This window comes from Girardinichthys multiradiatus, chromosome Y, assembly GCF_021462225.1.
Source record: "Girardinichthys multiradiatus isolate DD_20200921_A chromosome Y, DD_fGirMul_XY1, whole genome shotgun sequence".
Lineage (NCBI taxonomy): Eukaryota > Metazoa > Chordata > Actinopteri > Cyprinodontiformes > Goodeidae > Girardinichthys > Girardinichthys multiradiatus.
In genome coordinates this window covers 9,733,372-9,753,108 of record NC_061818.1, presented here as the reverse complement: position 1 = coordinate 9,753,108, position 19,737 = coordinate 9,733,372, and the positions used below count along the sequence as shown (strand labels likewise).

Here is a 19,737-nt window from a genome sequence, read left to right as displayed (position 1 = left end):
ATGTTCAGCATTTGAAATCTAGCAGTCTAGTTTTGCTAGGAGCAAGCCGTAATCAGCAGACACAGAAGTGGGGCACCAGAGAGGAATGGCACCTTGCTTAAAACGTACTGGTTCCTGCAGTGATCCAGTTCACTGTGTACAGTCCTTTAAATATAACTTATAGCTTATATAAAGAAATAACACAAAATAAAAAAATCTACTGGGGTGTTGAGAAGTTTTTAAGGTGAGATTTCAAAACAGATATAAATACAAAACATTTAAATCAGGGCTGTCCAAAGTGCAACCCGTGGGCCATTTGCGGTCCCTGGTCTGATTTTATGCGACTCTTGCCTCCTATTCAAGATACAAATTTGGACCCCCGGTACAGGTGGTTGATGAAGATAGAGAGTTTTTGTTTCAGTTACAGACAAAAATATTAACGACAGATTAAAATTATCGTTGAATGAATGTTAGGTATTTGTCTTCTAATAACCACAATATCGATTAACTTTTACTCAAAAACAGACTTTGGTACAACCTGATCTGCTTTTAATGAATTTGCTAATCTTGGCTAAATACAGAAAGAATTTTTAAAGAAAAGTGACGCAAACCCTATTGTCATTGCTGTTAATACAAAAGAATTTGCAAACTTGGATGCCTTTCTTTTAATAAGACAAACATGCAAAACTCTTTTTAGGATTTGTCAGAAAGCAATGATTTACACATTGCTTTCCTACAAATAAAATTGGATTAAATTATTTGTCTAATTTATTAATGCATGCTTAGTTTATTGTGAATCGGGTGAAAAAAAAATTACAATATAATTATTTTGTGATTTTAATAAATTGTTTTAGAAATCTTTTGGTCCACAAGTAATTTTGAGTTGATTATATTGGCCAACCTCTGGTTTAAATGAACTGGAACTCAACAGCAGTGTGCTCATTTTTAGTCTTCAGAAGTTGCAAACATTTGTTTTTATTTAATAATCTCATCAAAATGATCAAAAGTCAAAAATATAAATTTCCTTTAGATTATTAAAACTGTACAGAGTGTCATTACAGAGTGCACTCAGCAGTCTGGAACCACTTCCTTCCATTTCATAGCATCATGATGCTACGTTTCCTCTGGATTTGGTAGATGGATTTTCCTCGTGTTTTCCAACTTTCAGTCAAAACACTTTTTCTCTAACTAGAGTCTAGTGTGATGTCATTCCCAGCTCATTCAACATATCAAATGCAGCATCAGCATGTTGGTTAACGTTATTTTGCAAAACAGGTATCATCCACTAGTTACACAGACACTTGTGGTTGCATCCTAGCCTAAGCCTTGAGCCTTAGACTCAGCAATGATTTAAAAAATAAAGCATTAGGACTTCCGATTTTTTGTAAATGTGGCTGACTAAGTCCTAGATCAACCCGCAGCTGCAGTGGCCATGCAACAATTCTGAGAAATTCCCCGACCAAACTATTCTGAGAAAAAGGATAGTTTGATGAGCCTCAGTTCATTAAATGATGCATAGCAAGGTAGATACTGGTCTTTAATGAAAAAGCAATAAATCACTGATGAAAACAACCGTCTCATGCAAATGTGAGATGGTGTGAACATTGCGTGTATATAGTTTGCAGAACATTTACATGCTCTACTAGCACAATTCTGACTAGCTTTTAACTGAGCTCCTACATCATGTTTCTAGAACATGTTGTAGAACCTAATTCTCGTTAAATAAAAACAGCATTAAAAGTTGTTGCTATTCACCCAGCCACCTTTGATTTTAAGATGATGTAAGTCTTCTGCAATTATGCTGTTGTTACTGTGCTCTGTGCTCTATTGACTGAAACAGTCAGTGAGCTAAAGAAGGAAATGACTGCTTCCAACAAACACAAGCAGTAGCATGTCCTCAGCTGCTCAGTCAGCCTTGATGAGACAGCAGGTTGTCTAATTGACTGACTTGATTGGTCTCGTATGTGTCTGCTCACCCACTCAGTCTCATTTATCTCCACCAGGTGATGGAGCAGAGAGGAGATAAGAAGCGGATCACTTAGGTTCTTAAACACACAGCTGACAAAGTCAACATGGGACTGAGTAAATGTTTGTAATCTGAGACTGGAAAATAGGGTAAAGATAAGTGAAGAAAGAAAAACGCAACAGATAAAATACTACAAGTTCTATTCTGCAAATAAAAGAGAAGGTAGGATATAACAATGCAAGTAGTTAATAAAAAAGAAATGAAGATGGATAGACAAAGATGTCACTCAGCCTGTTTTCAGGATGTGATACTGGCTGTGGGCGATTGTTTTTGACAATTGACAGCTTCTAAAAAGCATCTGGCAACACACACATCAATCCTCTTTCTTTCTTCCAAATGTCCTCCGGCCATCTTCTTTCTTTTTTTTAAACAGTCTGTCTTTTTTTTCTTACCAAACCTTTCTAGAGCTCTGCCCCCTCATTCTCTTCTAGTTTAATCATTTTGCCTCTTAGTCATATCATTTATCTTCTGCTCATATCACCTCCTACGTTCAAATCAAAATCCACTGCTTCCTCTCCTTTTTTTCCAATTTTTATCTTGCCAAGTGTCCATGATGTTATCTGATGAGGTAAAGCTACAAAATGAAATAAAAAAACACCAAAAAGATTGCAATGGCATTTAGTTTAACTTTTGAAGAAACAGACAAAACAGCAGATATTGTTTTTCACATCTCTGGTGATTAATAGATGAATAGATTTGCACCACTGCTTGATATGTCTTAAACACCCATTACTCAATTGACTGCAGTATTAGCCAAAGCAAATGTTTGTAGATGATTAGGGTATATATTACACTCACATGTAAGTATGGGAGAGTAAGATTTCATTGCACAAGATAGAAATTGATTAAAGCTGCAGCCAATCAGTTTCTTCTCTTACCGAGTATGTTGGGATATCTAAAAGAATGTGTTTTACATGTGGCTAGATGTGAAAAACTGGAGTGACATTTATATCAACTCCTGTCCATCGCTAATGATGTGCTCTGTTTTTAATAGAGCATGCGTGTTAGGATGAATGTCATAAAAAATTCCCAGAGTAAGTTACTTCCACCGTGGCATAATTGTTGCTAATTCCTTTTTAAATAATGATCTTTTGAGCATCATTGGCTGAACGTTTAACGCTTTGTACACAGACATAGAGTGCATGCTGATGTAAATGAATCTTCATCATTGCACAAACAGAGCATCTGCATAGAATAAAAGGAGATTAAATAACTTTTGTTATTTAATCTCCTTTTATTCTATTTAATGTCATCAGCAGGTTGAAACAGTGATACAGAGAAACTGGAAGAGTCACAGAACGGCATAGAAGTGGACATCCTTTGGTGACGTCCCACACTGATGATCGCTTCATTGTGAACAATGCCGTGTGGAACCAGTTCATGAACGCCAGTCAACTCCAGGGATGTGAAAGGCACCCAAGTGTCACGTTAGACCATTTGAAACCCATGTACATCAGTGTTTGTGTGCTAGAAGACCTGCAAAGGTATCTGACCACACCACCACACACAGGTTTCTTCGTCTTCCATGGACCAGAGAGCATTTACGATGGATGAGCGACCCTGTTTTGTTTATTCCTTTGCACTTCCCTCCCCAGGAGCAAATGAAATAAGGTTATAGTCTAGAGGTTTAGGTTTATAAATGTATTTATATTGTATACAGGATCCTATACTTAGTTTTATTATGGCCCTGAACAGAAGCCCATAATAAAGCAGAGTTTTCTGACACTGTCTATAAGGCCTGACTATCCTGTCACCCACCATCCCTCAGAGAGAGTTTTGGTTACCTTTTGGGGTGACCCACCCCTAGATGAGTTTTAGCTTTGTATCCTTATCTTCTAACCAAGATTCCCTGCCTGTTTTCAGTCTGAATATTATTGCAGAATATTATTGATTACACGCCTCACCAGGTGCTGTAGAGCCAATAATATCAGATATCAGAAGGCCAACGAGATCCACACACTTTGACAGGCAGGAGGGTGTCTTTTTTTCTAAATTAAATATATAATGGAGTGCAGAGGTTGTCTTGATAGAGAACACAGATTCTGCCTCCCTCCAGATCAACTCCAGGAATATTTCCAGTTTTTCGAGGTTCAACATAGATACTATGCCCGTATTTGTCATGTAAGCGAAATGCAGGAGTTTGCCTACAGAACTGTAGGCAGACTCACCATGGGCATGGAAATAATAATAAGAATTTGGTACCTAAGTTTGAAAGTTGTAAATTTGAGTTGAATTTGAGGTAAACCTCCATCTTTATTATTCCATCCACTTTGTGGAATACACCTGTATCAGTAGCAGCAAAACAGCCCCTCAGCATAATGCTACCATGCTTGACATCTGATACAGTGTTCTTAGGTTTGAAAGCTTCACCTTGCGTCGCCGTCGTCGTCTTCCGCTTATCCGGGACCGGGTAGCGGGGGCAGCAGACTCAGCAGAGACACCCAGACGTCCCTCTCCCCAGACACCTCCTCCAGCTCCTCCAGGGGGAGCCTAAGCCGTTCCCAGGCCAGCCGAGAGACATGGTCCCTCCAGCGTGTCCTGGGCCGTCCCCTGGGCCTCCTCTTGGTGGGACGTGCCTTGAACACCTCCCGAGGAAGGCATCCAGGAGGCATCCGGTATAGATGCCTGAGCCACCTCAACTGGCTCCTCTCGATGTGGAGGAGCAGCGGCTGTACCCCGAGCCCCTCCCGGATGGCCGAGCTCCTCACCCTATCTCTAAGGGAGTGCCCGGCCACCTTACAGAGGAAGCTCATTTAAGCTGCTTGTATCCGGGATCTTGTTCTTTCGGTCATGACCCAAAGTTCATGGCCATAGGTGAGTGTAGGAACGTAGACCGACTGGTAAATCGAGAGCTTCACTTTTCAGCTCAGCGCTCTCTTCACCACAACACCCCCATTACTGCGGCAGCCGCACCGATCCGTCTGTCGATCTCCCGCTCTTCCCTCACTCGTGAACAAGACCCCGAGATACTTAAACTACTCAACTTGAGGCAGGAACTCCCCTTCAACCTGAAGAGGACAAACCACCCTTTTCCAGTCGAGAACCATGGCCTCGGACTTGGAGGAGCTGATCCTCATCCTAACCGTTTCACACTCAGCTGCGAACCGCCCCAGCGCATGCTGTAGGTCTTGGCTAGAGGGGGCCAGCAGGACCACGTCATCTGCAAAAAGAAGAGACGAAATCCTCTGGTCCCCAAACCAGACGCCCTCCTTCCCTTGGCTGCGCCTAGAAATCCTTTCCATAAAAGTTATGAACAGGACCGGTGACAAAGGGCAGCCCTGCCGGAATCCAACATGCACCAGGAACAGGTCCAACATAGTGCTGGCAATGTGAACCAAACTCCTGCTCCACTTGTACAGAGACCGGATGGCCCCTAATAAAGGGCCCCCGACTCCATACTCCTGGAGAACCCCCCACAGGGCATCACAAGGGACTCAGTCGAATACTTTCTCCAGGTCCACAAAACACATGTAGACCGGTTGGGAAAACTCCCATGAACCCTTGAGTACCTTGTCGAGGGTATAGAACTGGTCCAGTGTTCCACGGCCGGGATGAAAACCACACTGCTTCTCCTGAAGCCGAGGTTCGACTATCGGCCCGACTCTCCTCTCCAATACCCTGGCATAGGACTTACCAGGGAGGCTGAGGAGTGTGATCCCCCTGTAGTTGGAACACACCCTACGGTCACACTTCTTATGAAGGGGGACCACCACCCCTGTCTGCCAGTCCAGAGGCACTGTCCCCAACCACCACCCAATGTTGGGTCAGCCCCACAACATCCAGAGACTTAAGGTACACAGGGTGGCTCTCATCCACCCCCGAAGTCTTGCCGCCGCAGAGCTTTTTAACTACCTCAGTGATTTCAGCCTCGGTGATGAAAGAGTCCAACCCCGAGTCCCCAGCCTCTGTTTCCACCAGGGAATGCGTGATGGCAGGATTGAGGAGATCCTCGAAGTACTCCTTCCATCACCCAATAATGTCCCCAGTTGAGGTCAGCAGCCTCCCACCCCCACTGTAAACAGTGTTGGCAAAGCACTGCTTCCCCCTCTTGAGGCGCCAGATGGTTTGCCAGAATTGCTTCGAGGCCAACCGGTAGTCCTTCTCCATGGCCTCACCAAACTCCTCCCAGGCCCAAGTTTTTGCCTCTGCCACTGCCTGGGCCGCGGCAGGCTTGGCCTCACGGTACCCATCAGCCACCTCAGGAGTCCCACAAGCCAACCACAGCCGAAAGGACTCCTTCTTCAGCTTGACAGCGTCCCTTACTGCTGGTGTCCACCACCGGGTTCGGGAATTGCCACTGCGACAGGCAGCATCAACAATAGATGTGGAGAACATGGTCCACTCGGACTCTATGTCTCCAACATTCTCCGGAATCTGGTCGAAACTCTCCCGGAGGTGGGAGTTGAATACATCCCTGGCCAAGGGCTCCGCCAGATGTTCCCAGCAGACCCTCACTATGTGCTTGGGCCTGCCAAGTCTGTCCGGCTTTATCCTCCTCCAGCGGATCCAACTCATCACCAGGTGGTGATCAGTGGACAGCTCAGCCCCTCTCTTCACCCGAGTGTCCAAAACATGCGGCCGAAGGTCTGATGATACGACAACAAAGTCGATCATTGACCTCCTGCCTAGGGTGTCCTGGTGCCAAGTGCACTGATGGATACCCTTATGTTTGAACATGGTGTTCATTATGGACAATCCGTGACTAGCACAGAAGTCCAGTAACAAAACACCACTCGGATTCAGATCGGGGAGGCCATTCCTCCCAATCACACCTCTCCAGGTGTCACTGTCGTTTCCCACGTGGGCGTTGAAGTCCCCCAGCAGAGTAATGGAGTCGCCTGGAGGGGCACTATCCAGCACCCCTGACAGGGACGCCAAGAAGGCCGGGTACTCCGCACTACCGCTCGCCACGTAGGCTGAAACGACAGTCAGAGACCTCTCCCCAACCTGAAGGCGTAGGGATGCGACCCTCTCATCCACCGGGGTAAACCCCAACACAAGACAGCTGAGCTGGGGGGCAACAAGCAAACGCACCCTAGTCCGCCACCTCTCCCCGTGGGCCACTCCAGAGTAGAAGAGAGTCCAGCCCCTCGAGGAGATGGGTTCCATCTATTCAAAATCCTTTCTGCTATCGTGGCCAAATAGCTCAGTCCTTTTTCTCATCTGATGATAACACTGTTTCCTGGAAAGAAAGCTGTTTTTCCATGGGGGCAGCTGTTGGTTTTGGAGCAGACTCTCAGATCTTTGTCAGCATCATTTCAGTCTAAGATAAGTCACTTCACTTTGGACAGTGGCACTTGTGCTTTAGCATCTTATAATTTATGATTGGTTTGAGCCTTGGTGGTTGCTAGGTTGTTCTTGACCACCAGTTACCTTTTACCTTTAAGGTGACATTTGGGTCAGATGGTTGAAACATGCAGTCAATTAGGTGTTCCAACATGATTTTGATCCTAATCATATAATAAAACTGGCTTTGAAAAGAACTAAGCAGGCAGCATTAAGCTTCTGGAAAGGAGTCGACCTCAACCTTGTTGAGAATTTATGGGCTTTGCTTAAAAGCCATTTGGTTCCTGGAAGCCAAGAAATTAAAATGAACTGTACCAATTTTGTCAAGAAGAGCTGTCAGATATTTAGCCAGCATTGGCTACAAAAAAGAACATTTTGGGGTTGAATGTATATCTTTGAGATTATGTTAAGTTATGTATGTTTAGATTTGAATTGGTGACAATTAGAGACAATCCTCAATAATGTAGATTTATGCACCAGATGTTATAAATCATTAAGGTTATTGGTCGTATTATTATTCAAGTCTGGAAGAAAAGTTTAAAATAAATGACAGTCAAGCTCATGGTGAGTGCATGTAAGCTTTTAACCAGCTCTGTACATCAAAATACACATTATATTGGTTGTAGCAAACATAACAGAATAATTAAGTTTTGTTAATGTGCTTTCAAGCACTATGAGCCTTCTGTTCAAAGCATGTCCTAAAAAGCCAGATTGCACTTCAATATCGCTCTCTCTTTACATCACCAAAAGGACTGGAGAACCCTCACTCCAGGGAAGAGGTGGAATTGGATTTACTATAAAAGGGACATTTTAAATTGAGTCTACCTCGCACCAAGGTTAGTGCGCAGTAATAGTTGCAACTTCATCTACTTTGATAACTCATGACATTTGTTTTTCAATTAATTCCCACTTATATAAAGATCCCTCACCCTTATTCAACAATCTCTTGTCAAATGACCTCATCTTACTCCTTTTTCTTTGTAATTGCTTTAAAGGATCAAAAGTCACACTGTCATACTCCAGATCTATGTTAGAGGGGGGAACCCCGGCATTATTTCTCCATCTGCTACTCTCAACTGCTGCAGTATATCACATAAACACACACACCCAGGAGAACACACACGCAGCTTCCTTGTGTTGAGTGTATTGCAAACACAGAAGGAGGAATAACCATTAGATGTGACAGCAGATGTTGGTGACATAATTTGACTCCTGCATATGCTGTATCAGCATGCTTACACACATGTTTTTATTATAAAATGCCAAATTTTAAATAAAATAATTAAGAGGGTCAGGATGCTTTTGACTGACGGCTTTCAATGGTTAATTTTGGCAAACATAAAACTGTCCACACCCTTTTGAAGCAATCCAAACAAAAATAAAATGATATTATGGAAGCAAAGCAAATGCAGTTAAATTCATTTAGTCGTTAGAATTAGAGTAACTTATTCTTGCCTCACCTCTGTAGCACATGGTCAGCCACAGCAGCTCCAGCACCTGACCCCCGAACTCACACACATCCAAACCCAGCATGGTTCCTCTCTGCACTGTAGACGGCTGAACTGGAGAACCGAGGGACCTCCACAGGTAGCAGCAACGTGGGAGAGAAAGAATGGAGAAACGAAGAGCATCCAAAGAAGTCTCAGCAACAGGGTCAGGCGAGCATTTCTTCCCCAGAGAGCATCAATAAATTTGCTTGTAGTTGGAGAGGGTGGGCAAAAAGTGAAAGAGAAAAAAGGGAGCAGTGTGTGGGAAACAGCGACAATGAAGCACTGAGGGTATCCTTGGGTGTGGGTGTGGATGTGTGAGTTGGAGAGAGTGAAGAGGGAGGGAGAGACGGAGGAATGATGAGGTGGAAGCAGCAGACATGAGAATCAGCTGGCTCTGTCTGCTGCTTTTTCTTTCTCTATCTGAAGTTCATTGGGTAAAACAAAGAAATCTAAAGGCTTCAACACAATCAGGTGTAGTTTTGTTTTTATTTTGACATTTGTTCTTGCAGCAGCCTCTGAGAGGAAGGCAGATGCTGGTTTTGCCGGCAGAGCTGTCTGCAGCTGTGTGTGTGTGTGTGCTGCACTCAGACGTTGCCTATCGATTTGCAGACAAGCAGCGAACCCCTCCCTCCACTCCTCGTGTCATCAGCCCAGCGACTGCAATGAGCTCATCCTTTACCCCCCCCTCCTCCCTTCAAGTCTTTCTCTCCCTCCACTCCCTAGTTCACTCCTCGCATTGCTTTTTTTTCTTTCTCCACATCTCACCTCTTCCAAACTCTCAGTCATGCCTTTTTGCATATCTGCGTTGGTTTCCACTTTTTCTGCTTCTCCTGTGTGGTTCACTCTCTCCTCCATACATCCATCACTGTGTCGTGCCCCCTCTCTGCATCTATACCTCATATTTCCTCCCTTCCAGCTCCTTGTCTTCATCCTCTACGTTATCTCTCTCTGTCTTCGGTGACCACACCCTATCAACAACTACGTCTCTCATTGGCTTTCCCTTTTTCCTCTTAATGTCAAATTACTTTCTCTCTCTTCACATTCCGCTCTCCTTCTTCTCTTAAGACATCCCAGGAGAAATAAAAGAGGTTGTTGTACTGTTGAATACAAAATGTGGTTGCTCACCCAGTTGACAACCAGACGCTCCTTTTCACACATGTCTGCACACACATGCCTCATTAATTCATCATTCAGAGGTTATCCAGCTGTCATGTAGGATGCCAAGGGAGGTAGATTCCCAGTCTCACTTAGGCTCTAGCAGACAGCAGTAGGATGTAGGGTTCTTTATGGATACCCCTTAATTTTTTTCCCATTTTGTCACATTAAAGCCAGAAACTTCATTATAATTTTCAGGGTTTTGTTGTATGATGAGACCAAAACAAAGAACCGCATAATTGTTAAATGGAAGCAACATGATAAAAAGTATTTTGGGGTCCACCAACTTTCAGCATCTACAGGCTGAAATTTTTGCCATTCTTCCTTGCAAAATAACTCAGGCTCAGTAAGATTGGAAGGAGAGCATATGTGAACATCGTGTGATTGGGCCATTCTAACACGTAATTATGCTTTGATCTAAACCATTCAATGGCAGCCCTCAGGGTTACCATCCTGCTGGAAGGTGAACCTCCGTCTCAGTCTTGGTGATGGACTAAACACAGCTATGTGAGACATTCAAAGCTATGAATATCATTTTATAACCTAACTCTGCTTTTAACTACTTCCCACCTCTCTGCGGTGTTTCTTTGTCTTCGTGATGCTGTTCGTTCACAAATGCTCTCTATCAAACCTCTGAAGCCTTCACAGAACAGCTGGATTTATACTGAGAGTAAATTACACACACGTGGACTCTATTTACTTTTGAAGGCAAGTGGTTTTACTAATTTCCAGTAAGGGGAATTAAACAAATGGGGCCAAATACATATACACAATGCACTTATTAAATTTCTATTTAGAAAACCATGAATCATATTTTTACCCTTTACAAGTAGTCACATCTTTGTGTTGGTTTAACACAGAAAATCTATTAATCAAAATTTGTGGTATTAGCATGACCAAATAAGAAAAAGTTTACCCAGTGTGAATACTTTTGCAATGCAGCATATAAACATACATGCTGCATGTACCGTACTTCAAATAACTCTAATATGTTCTAAAGAGAAAAATGTTTTGACAAATCCCATATCCTTGGATAGATGGAAAAATGAATGAATTGATGTGCAACTTAGACAGACCCCCAAATGTGACATTATCTCCCTATCAGGTCACCTCTGGTAAGCCTATATCGTGTTTTGCAACAGAATATCTCCGGTTTTTATTTATAGACTCAGTCTAAGACCATAAAGAGATAGATTATTTCCTTTGTGACAAGTTTAAGTTTTAATTACACGGTAAATAATGGTGATGCAGAGTGCACGGTGAAGCAATAGTTGGCCCTGTTGCCTGGAAGCAAGAAGGCTCTTTCAGCAGGGGCTTAAATAATCTTTTATTCATACATGGTTCCTGCTTCCTCCCAGAGTCCTGTTTGGTTAATTAGACTCTGTAAATTATCCTTAGCTATGAGTGTGTGCATGCATGGTTGTTTGTGCTGTGTGCCTTTGTGTTGTCCTGTGAACCTTGGGAACCTATCCAAGGTGTACCACACCTCTCGTCTAATGACAGCTGGAGTTACGCATCAGTGACCTTATAGGTTCTTTGAATTGCCTTTTGGTTGGCAAGGTGTAAGGTATTTAAAACCTTCTGGGTTATACTAGCAATGTCAAAAACAAGCGGATTTACCCACGTTTTCAGATAGGAATTCACTATAATCAGCATGTACAATATTTTTTGCCTTTATCAGTAAATAAGCACCAGCTGTTTGACACATGTATAGAATCAGCAGCATGCATGATGTTTTGGTCTGTTAGTTTTTTATTACTCTACTACACCTACTGGTAATCTTTTAGTCATGTAGAAATGTAGATCCCTCCAAGAACAGTGATTGACATGGTCAGTGATTTTGGACTTCTATAATTTTGAACACACACGACATTGTACAAATAAACAATTAATTCCAACCTGGTTAAATATGGACCGCAACACACCAGCATCTTCCTGTTTTCAACTGTGAGAGTTGGTTTTGTTATAAATTGTACAAAAACAGAACTTCCCTTCTGACCTCCAGAGATAGTAAGCTAGGGGAATGTCTCTTAAGAAAATTCATCTATTCAGAACAGTATTGTCACTACTGTGGGCAGCTCTCCTCAAAGCATTGCCATGGTAACTCAATCCTCTGAGATGTTTCTGCTACCTGTCATTACCCAATAAGAAGTGCTGCCTGCTGTCATATTCATAATGTTTTCAAATGATGCTTGAGGAAGATTTGCGCTGATTAATATATCTACGATGTCATAATGTTGCCTTTATGTTTTGCTTCCTGTCAGTCTGTTTTCCTCGTGAACTCAACAGAAGCTTTCAGGTTGGATTGGTAAGGATAAGGGATTAAGATAGAGGGCATGCATACAATATACACATTACTTCACCGTGAAGTGCACACATAGCAAAAACAAAACAACACTGTGTGCAACATGCAGATTGTTCTAAAGAAATATGTATTTCTAAAATAAGAACAGCAGACACCGATTTATATTCTAAATACATTTTTGTTTCTTCTGATGTCACACTTCATGTCCATATAAAAATTAGCTTTTGGATCTAAATGATTTTAGTCAGACTGAGTTAATATTCCTCTGTTTACACATAGTGATTGCCCTCCTCAGCTAGTTTCCCTGGGGAGATGCTGTAAAGTGATTACATTCATGTTACATTATGAAAACATAAATCAGCAGAAGCTGTGGGTCCCAGCGGGGTTATTGAGATCCATAAAGCATGTGCTTTAACATGCCAAATACAGATGGTGATATAAAGAGTGGCCCCCCAGGGTTTATCATTCACCACGTTTCTCTTTAAACAGGAAAACTCAGACAAAATACTAAGCAGGATGATTTAATGGACTTTTGTTTTCATAACACTATAAGATGACCTCATTTAGGTTAGTCTAGAGTAAAGACTTTTATGTTGGAATTACAGTTGTCTTAAAATTGTTTGAAATGTAAAATTTTTTGTCAGTTGTCAGCATGGTCAGCCAGGATGTTAAGGCCTTTTAAATCCTAAATCAGCCTTTTTGTCCCTAAATGATCAGAGGAGTGAATGAAGGTTACTTCATATTTTTCTTAAAATTAATCTTTCTAAACATACAAATTAGCTGTACAAAGTTAAAAGAAAAATTGTATAATTCTTTGCTAGTGGAAAATCCCAAAAGTCTTAATAATCTTTTTGGATTTTTCAATAAAACAGCAGTAAAATGAACTGTAAATTAACAAAGGAAATGCAAACCTGCCGCACCATGATCCAGCCTTAACGTGGCTTCACAAACCAATGTCACATGGGTTTGCAGGTTTAATCTCCATTGATTTGGTGCAGTAAATTTCCATTAGGCGCTACGTGAGCTATGGTAATTGCTTTTTATCTCAAACATGCACACACACAATCAGAATGTAAGCAATAAATTTGGGCTGCATGCATAAGCAGGGTCCTAATGGTTTTCTAAGAGCATATAGTGTGGAGAAAGGCACTTCTTTGTTTATGTGGAAAGTATGACCCAACTCATCAGTATGAATCAAACACAAGCTCAATACCACCCTAGAAATCAGAATTTATTTTCCATTCATCCTTTGTTTTCCCTATTTCACCTTCCTGTTAAGGTCCATATGTTTGATACAAACAAGAGTTATTGGACTCTTTCCAGTAAAACTAGTGATCTACAAGTATTGACAAAATTAATTTAGGACCCTTCATATTGCAGCACCAGTACATGCTTTATCATTAGAGCAGCCTTAACCTTGCACATATTAAATCCTATATGGATAAATACATCACTCAGACTAAAATGCCTGCAAAACAACAATTGTATGCCATTGTCTGCAAAAACAACTAGGGTTACAAATAGATGGGAGAATTTCCAATAAGTTTTCCATTGGAAGTCAAGTTGGAAAATTTAGGAAATATTCTGAGTTGGAAACCTTCCATTGATTCCAAATCAGTGGGCTTTTCTGGGGGAATTAACTTTAAATTTGAGGTCGTTTAAAGATATGTTATAATAGGAGTTCTAGAAATTATTCGTGCATGTGATGGAGCAAGGCATTATGTGTGTATGGGGGCATGGCTTGCAGTAAGCAGTGTCCATGTGACTGAGGAATTAGAGACAAGCTCAGGTGAACAAACTAGTTGCTTTGGTTCAAGATTTTTCTAAAATATATTTTGTCCTATTATTTTTAAAATCCCAGTTAAGGGCCACCCTTTAATATTTGAAATTTCAATTATTTGACTTAATTCTCACAAATTCCCATTAATTCCAATGGAAAGTTGAAACTTACAAAACTGCTGGAATATTTTAACCAGAAAAACAGCACTTATTGATCTGGGATCCCCATAAAGGCGTTTTTAAATTATTTTGTTTAGGTTTAGGGATTCGAGTATGAGAGATGCATAGAAAGCAGCTGAAATGTTTGCAAAATTTTACAGTTTTTAGGTTAAATCGCTAAATTTATTAAATTAGGAGCTATAAATGGTAAATGGCCTGCACTTGTATAGCACTTTAGCAGGCAAGGTCGGTGACGTTTCTTCCCCAATGACGCAACGACTGAGACAGACAGAGCAGGGCTTCAAACCGGCAACCCACCAGTTACAGGATGAACTGCTACTACCCCTGCCACCGTCGCTGTAACTTCTTCTGTAAGTTTTGTCAACACACGATTAACTGGAATCACAGGAAAATATGGCAAAATATCAATGAGACATATTAAAACAAAGAGGAAACATGCTAACATTAGGCTAGTTCCTAAGCAAACTACACTGAAAAAAAAACATAAATTTTAGTATTGGATAAGGATAACTTGAGTACCAAAAAGCAGTTTTCAAATGATGATTCAATTCATTAGGGGAAAAAGTTTATCAACACCGGCCTGGCCAACTACAATTAACAAAAATATAAACACAGGACTTGTTTTTCATGAGCTAAACCAAAAGATCCAACACTTTTTCTATGTACACAGAAGGTCTGTTTCTCTCAAATATTGTTCCCCAATCTGTCTAAATCTGTGATAGTGAGAACATCTCCTTTGTCGAGATAATCCCTCCACCTCACCGGTGTGGCATATTAGGATGCTGATGAGACAGCTTGATTATAGCAAAGGTGTGCCTTAGGCTGGCCCCAATAAAAGGCAATCAATTCAATTCAAAAATACTTTATTAATCCCAAAGGGAAATTAAATGTTGTTGTAGCTCATTATAAAGGTTTCTTCAAAGAGCCGTTGTAGATGCTGATGGCTGTGGGCAGGAAGGATCTCCTGTAGCGCTCCGTCTTACAGCAGATCTGAACAAGCCTCTGACTGAAGACACTGTTGTTGTAGGACAGTCTCATGAAGAGGATGCTCAGAGTTCTCCATAATGTTCTTCATTTTATGAAGAATCCGTCTTTCCACAATGATCTCCAGAGGTTCCAGAGGAGTCCTCAGAACAGAGCCAGCCTTCTTTATCAGCTTGTTGAGCTTTTTTAAGTCCCTGGTTCTGATGCTGCTTCCCCAGCAAATGATGGCAGAAGAGATCACACTTTCCACAACAGACTTATAGAAGATATGCAGCATCTTGCTGCAAACACCAAAGGACCTAAGCTTCCTCAAGAAGTACAGTCTGCTCTGTCCCTTCTTGTAGATGGCTTCACAGTTGCATCTCCACTCTAGTCTGTTGTCCAGGTGAACACAGAGGTATTTATACTCCTCCACCACCTCCACCTCCTCTCCCATGATAGAAATAGTTTTCGACTTATTCCTGTTTCTCTTAAAATCTACAATCATCTCCTTTGTTTTAGTCACGTTCAAGATGAGATGATTGTTTCCACACCATGCCACAAAGCGGTCCACCACCTTCCTGTACTCAGCTTCTTGTCCATCTCTGATCCACCCCACAACTGCAGAATCATCCGAGTATTTCTGCAGATGACAGGAGTCATGAAAACCAGTCAGTATTTGGTGTGATCACCACTGGCCCCACACAGTGCAACACGTCTCCTTCCCATAGAGTTGATTAGGTTGTCTATGTGATTGTCACTGCTGGATGTGAAACTAACTTTTTGTGTCTGCTAACATGTTTTTAAACTGATCTTTGAAATGTACACAGAAAGAGTCAAAAATATACACAATTCAACCATTTTCACTTCAGTTATTTAGCTCTTTAATAAACTGAATCCCATTATTAGAACATCATTTTAATAACATACAGTGATGGGTTGTGTCACTTTCTCCAGGGATGCACTGGGAGTCAGTCTGAAACACTGGCTTTAGTCTGGATTTAAAATCTTACTGAAAGTGCCTGAATATTATAGTACAGAGTTATGTTGTGTAGTAGCCTACCCGTTGTTTGGATTATATTTCGGACTTTTCGCACACCTAGACACTGGATGACAGGAGCTCTCTACTACTGTCATCTTCTCTGTCATCGTAGGATGCAGAAGAGAAACAGGTAAGCAGCACAGTAGATCCAGCATGTTTGTTGTAGCAACAAGAGGAGAACAAATTGGCAAAAGGCCTGGCACTCTTCCTTTGTCACACACTTTCTGTTTGGTCTGACATTTAAAATGGTTAGTTTTGTCATTTAAGCACAAATAAATCACTTTCTTTTTCAAATACCAAAAAAGGACATTGATATGTGGACATTTCTTAATAAAGAACCAATTATTTAACAGTGTGGCCTGATTTGTTACATGACTGTAGCCAGCTGTCTTGGTTGACAAATTACACCTAATCTACTATTAGAGATATTTGGTAACAATGTACTATGATTAGACAGCTTCTGCATCACTGCTCCTTTTAACAGATAAACAGATGGAGAATCAGATAAGAAGGACTGAGTCTGAACTATATTGATTTACACCAACAGCCTCCAGCACAATGTTTTTATCAAACACTGACCGCTACTGCATGATCAAAATGGAAACACAAACAGACAAGTGACAAGAAAACATGGCACTGTCATTTGTTGCCAAATGGCAGAATTCAGTTACTCCTTAGAATCAGAATCAGCTTAGATTTACCAAGTTTGTGCCCACAAACGAGGAATTTGACTTTGGTTACACTTTGCTCTCAATGAGGACATTTTAAATGTAAAATGGGAAGTAAAAAGAAAAGTTTTTAAAAAAAAGTATATATAGTGTTTTGCAAAAGAGAAATGTGTAGTTAAATTAGTGTAAATATGCATGATGTTGATCTGGGTACTCTGACTGTTTAGTGTTTCTCATAGAGACAGCCTGGGGGAGGAAACTGCCTATGTGGCGATAGGTTTTTGCAAACAGTGCTCTGCAGCCCTGACCTGAAGATAAAAGGACAGAGGCTGCCATCTTGGATGTTGATCCAAGATAAAAAAGCCCATAACATAAAGAAGCATGGGAGGGGTGTAGTATACTTTAAAATTTTAAGTAATATCCTTCAGTTCTTGGGTCCCTGGTAAAGATGTGCACAAAAGCCTTAAGATCAACTGTTTTTATGGAGACGAGTCATCTCTGCAGTTTTCTAAACGAGTTTATCACTGTCTCAGGAGTTAAACACTTTTAAATGGTTTCTCTGACTGTAGATATGAGCTAGATTAATATGAGTACATCAACACACCTGAATAAGATTTTCTCATCTTTCCTATTTTGAACAGACATTTACATTTATTTTATATATTTATATGGATTGTTATAAAAAATTATGACTATAAGGATTTCTCTTGCCATTTTCATATATTAATTTATTCATTTAATTTTGTGGAACATTAAATTTTAATAAAACAGATTGTTTGAATGGAGATTAGGTCAGATTTGATAGCTCCACCAGTGTTCTGACTCACCTGCTTTGAAGCATAATGTTATGCTTGCCATTGAAACTCTTCTCATACTTTAAATGACTTTTTATCTTAAATTTTGATTTTTTAAAAAGAGTCAACAACACCCTGAAGATTGTACAAATATATGAAAATTAAGATAATCTTCTATGGTTTTCAAGCTATGACACAAAGGTGGTACTTGTGCTCTCTCTAGTGGCATGATGGGTTTTAAAAAGATTCTCTATGAACAAATAGATGATCCTTTTTAAGGGTCCTTTTTAATTAATACTTGAATTTCAAAATATTTAATTAGTAGTTATGGAAAGACCTGTATTGGATTTAGAAGTATAGGCTATAGTATAGGCAAGATGTGGATACATCTGTGTGGTGGACCTTAAGGGTTCCAGCTGCAGTCCACACCTTGTGAATCACCCACAAACTCTGGAATGGACTATTCTTTACAATTTTCCTAAAGCTATAGGTATCTGTTGCTTATGCCCCCCTTTTAACCCCCCTTTTTCCTTCCACTAAACATTTCATTGCTAGAATATAGCCAGCTTCTTTTGCAGTGACCTTTTGTGGACATTACATTTCTGACTTAAAATCTGTATTTTAAATGTTCTTATGGAATAATAAAATTTTCTGGAAAATGAATTTTGGGAATTCATCACCTGTAAACAATATTCGTCAATGTTAATAGAAGTAATCACTTGAACTATATCCCACGGAGTGTAATGAATCAATGAGTTTCACTTTTGAAATCTTAACTTTTTAATGCTTACTGTTTACGGTCTCCAATAAAAATGTACAAGTAACTTTTGTAATGGATACTTTCCAACTTTATTATTAAATCACAAAAGGCGTTTTTATGTTCTATAGAATAGGATGACAAAGAAAAGAAAAATCAATGGTCAGTCATTTTCTACCGCTTATTCCATAGTGGGTCACGGGGGAGCTGGTGCCTATCTCCAGCAGTCTATTGGCAAGAGGCAGGGTACACCCTGGACAGATCACCAGTCCACAGGGCAACACACAAACAACCATGCACACACTCATTCATACACCTAAGGGCAATTTAGAGTGACCAATTAACCTAACAGGCATGTCTTTGGACTGTGGGAGGAAGCCAGAGTACCCGGTGAGAACCCACGCATGCATGGGGAGAACATGCAAACTCCATGCAGAAAGACCCCAGGCCAAGAATCGAACCCAGGACCTTCTTGCTGCAAGGCAACAGTGCTACCAACTGCGCCACCATGTACCCTAAAAATCAATGGTTTAACAGTGAAGTGCACAAAATCTTGATACTGTTGACTAAGGACAAACAGACATAAAAATCAAACATTAAATTTTCTGTTTCTGACCAACATAAATTAGTACAATGTTCTTCCAAAATTTCATTTACATAAAGCTTCATGACACGGAGATCTTCACACTTTCACGAAATGGTCCAAACCTTCAGCGGGGATTTACCGAAGATATGTTCATACCTTAAGTATCAATCTAGCATTCGCTCTCAGGAGTAATGCAATCTGTGCATGTTAAACAGAAAAAGACGTGATAATTTGATATAAAAGGCCTTTGACTATGCATGAGTTCAGACGATTTTCTTTAAGTTAAAACAGGTCCCCAAAATGAATAAATAACATATTTCTCTCAGTTCAAAACACACACATACTACAAAATATAGTCACATTAACCAATATTTGAACTTAAACACTCAAAAACTAACTTGAAAGAAATAAAGAATCTCAAATCTCTTATAATTCAACAGCAGGAGCCCAAAGCAGAAATTACCCTTCAATGTAAAGGTGATGGAGTGACAAACCAAACAGACAGAAACCTGATTAATGATTTACCGCTATAGCCAAACTAAACCTGGTCCCTGTCTTGTTTTGTTACATTTCAAGGGAGGGAATTATAAATAATGTCTTTTTTATGCAGAAAACGACTTTTATTTGAAGAAATCCTGCCGTATTTAAACGTAAGCACAAACACAGAAAATAACTTTAAAAGTCTTAAACTACAAACCACAATATTTTGGTTTACACTTATTTCACA

General features: G+C 40.6%; 1 protein-coding gene across 1 annotated transcript in view; it reads right to left on the bottom strand.

Moving 5' to 3' along the window:
* Positions 1-9,233, bottom strand: part of LOC124863865 (rho GDP-dissociation inhibitor 1-like) — a 31,401-nt gene extending 22,168 nt beyond the window's left edge. The window contains exon 1 of the mRNA XM_047358397.1: positions 8,752-9,233. Coding sequence (XP_047214353.1) covers positions 8,752-8,824 — 73 coding nt within the window. The 5' untranslated portion in view covers positions 8,825-9,233. The remainder of the gene's footprint in view (positions 1-8,751) is intronic.
* Between the last annotated feature and the right edge of the window lie 10,504 nt (positions 9,234-19,737).